General features: G+C 31.2%; 1 protein-coding gene across 1 annotated transcript in view; it reads right to left on the bottom strand.

The window, feature by feature from the left end:
* LOC106688103 (putative leucine-rich repeat-containing protein DDB_G0290503) overlaps window positions 1-3,172 on the bottom strand; it is a gene marked incomplete at both ends in the record, with an annotated part of 171,142 nt that overhangs the window by 139,345 nt on the left and 28,625 nt on the right. The window contains 1 exon segment of the mRNA XM_067045074.1: window positions 1,293-1,395. Within this exon segment, the coding sequence (XP_066901175.1) occupies window positions 1,293-1,395 (103 nt within the window).

Raw genomic sequence — 3,172 nt, forward strand, 5'->3', positions numbered from 1 at the left:
TACAATCTATTTGTCTAGATATATATTTAGAACTTCTATCACACCTGCTTATATTTATAACTAATTTTAATTAATTGTCTCCTACAATCTATTTGCCTAGATATATATTTAGAACTTCTATCACACCTGCTTATATTTATTAATAACTTATTAGTAACTAGTTTCCAGTCCACCTACATGTATACTTCCTTATACTGTTATTATTTCTTTTTACATAGTTTATAAACATAACAATTATTTTGAAATGTTTTAATTTTAATTTTCTGTTAATTCTAAAATGTTTGTAACTTGTTCTTTCATTTAGCTCTGCATAGTGGGGCGAAACCTTGGTTTACAATAAATAGTTTTCTTTAACATATCATAAAATGTTTTTTTTAGTAAAACAAATGTCTTATACAATTAAAATAAATCGATCTGCAAATTGATTTTAAAAATTAACTAAACTAATAAAATCATAACCTTTTTTTCTTTGATGTTGCTTCTCGTGCTTGCGAATCGATTGATTTTAACTTTTCGTATTGCCAACATATTGGGGTCCCTGTGTATGTTTTGAGAGGTGGGGAAAATTAAAATAAAATTGATTTAATGATCAGGCCTTTGTATATCGATTGTATTTTTTACTTTTCGGATTTTTAAGACATCGGGGTCCGTTTATATATTTTCGAATGTGCGGAAAATAAAAATAAAATCGATTTTATGATCGTGCGTTAGCGTATCAATTTTTTTTACTCTAAGGATTTCTAACATATTGGGGTCTCTTTAAATGATTTCGGAGGTGCCGAACATGAAAAAAACTATAGTAACTTTGAAAAAATATAAGGGAATCCTAATATTTTAGAAATTCTAAAGGTTTAATGGGTATGCAAGTACGCAATCATAAACTCGATTTAATTTTCATTTTCAGTATCTCTGTGAACATATTAAGGGACACCAACATGTTAGAGCCCGACAAGTTAAAATAAATCGATAAGCAAGCGCACGATCATAAAATCAATTTTATTTCCGTTTTCCGACATATATAATGTCAAAGAATCAGTTTCACTAAAAAATTAGAACTAATTTAGTTATTGCCTATTAACTATCGCTAAATCTTACAACTACATTAGTTGTTAGTGGAAATGGAGAACTAACAACTAATTTAGTCAATAGCTAGATCAGTTCCAGTTTTTTAGGAGAACTAATTCTGACAACTATTTAGCCATTAGTTAACTAAATATTAGCTAGCTAATGCCCAACTCTGCAGAAAAATATATTCACTGATTTTGAACAATAATAAAACTAGTTAAACTCACATTTTTTGTAACAGGAATTTCAGATTCGTTCTTACTTGCAAACACATATTCAGCATGTTTTTGGATCACAGGAGGCTCACCCACAGTAGTAAATGTTCTAAACCTAATAATAAGAAAATATTTTAAAAATAACTTATAATATTAAGTTGAAACAAATAAATATTTTTTCTTTAAAAATAAAAATTTAATTTATCTTCAAGAAAGACTATCCAATGGTTTAGCGTAAAAAACTATATACTAAGGCCCACTTCTATTAAATCCAGTCCACACATGTGCTCATTTATAAATAACAGTAGATAATTTAGCAGTAGCACCTATGAGCAAAAGCCAACTCATATGGTTCTTCTTCTTTTCTAAAAAATTGTCATTTAGACTATTGCAATTCAGTAGAAATCAGAGTATATCATGATTGAAACTATAAAAGAAATTAAAAACTAGCTATATTAAGCTACTAACTAAAATTTATTCCAATCGATAGTAGGTATACAAATGTAACCCCCATAATAAGAGTGCTTTTTTGTATTTGCTCATTTGAAAGTTATGAAAGTTGTAAACAAAAACCACATTCAAACAACTGGTACCTTTATAAGTCAATACATAAGTGACATTTGCGACTAACTAGATTAACATAGTTTATTTACTTTTGTCTACACAGTATTCTGTTTGCATGAACAAGAGATTTTTAACTCCAAAGAGAGGTCTAACAGAGTTATTAGTTGATGTAGGATCTCACAGAGTTGGGCACAGTTTTTATATTGGAGATTCGTCATGGATGAAAATATTATCTAAGGAGATGTTGTTAGATTTATTTGGATGAGATGTAGCTGGACAATCTGTTCTCAGTGAATCAGAATCATGGAACCCAGTAGGATGAAGAGGACTGCCTGGAGACCCTCAAGTATTAGTCCAAGGCCAAGTGGAATTGTATTACTTTGCTGAGCAACTCGATTACCCTGAGAAAAGGGTCTTTTCAGGGAAGAATGTTGCTCTGGCACAGCTGAAAGGACAGAATGTTTTTTGTCTTGTACCACAAAGGAATATATGAATTTACTACAATGACACCGTGAATTAGAATCACATATAGAATTGGAATAAGGAGATGTGGCTGCTACTTCAGAGTTTTTAGGAAGCTCTTTACAATTACTGGCTGGCTCAAGTGATCCTATAACTGTACTTAAGCTAAAACCATCATCATTGAGAATATTCTTAAAGCTTGGACACTTTGTAATTATACTATTTTACTGCGTGTTCCTATTGTATAATAATAAAGATGAATCTTTAGGTCTTTATTGTCTAAACAACAATGTTCATACTTGAAATTAAAACAACACGTTCAGAATTATTATAAACATAAACATTCATTTTTTGGAGATAACAAAAAAAAACACACAAGTTCTTCATTATTAGTTAATTGTTAGTAATTGTTCATATGGCGAGAGGTTTCAAATGGGTTTGCCACTAAAACAAATGTAAAATAATGTAACATTACATGAATTATAAATAAAAATAGATTTGAAAGAAAGAGGGAGGGAGGGAGAGGGAGAGAGGGAGAGGGAGAGAGGGAGGGAGGGAGAGAGAGAGAGAGAGAGAGAGAGAGAGAGAGTGAGAGAGAGAGGGGGGGGGAGAGAGATATATGGAGGGAGAGAGTGGATAGTCTTATAAGTTGGACGCTAGTGCCACGTGTTAATAAGTGCTTGCTAGTTTGTGTGAATTTAAGTGTTTTGAATTAGGTTTCGGATGTAAATTGTGTTAAAATAATATTAATAAAGATGCCTTAACGTTACATTATACCATGTATATATGCTCCATTACGGATTGAGATAGCAACCTCATGTATTTAGGCAGCATAGATAAAAAAACCGTGCCCGTGTAGGCCTCGG

This window comes from Halyomorpha halys, unplaced genomic scaffold (assembly GCF_000696795.3).
Source record: "Halyomorpha halys isolate HHAL.00 unplaced genomic scaffold, Hhal_1.1 Scaffold1052.1, whole genome shotgun sequence".
Lineage (NCBI taxonomy): Eukaryota > Metazoa > Arthropoda > Insecta > Hemiptera > Pentatomidae > Halyomorpha > Halyomorpha halys.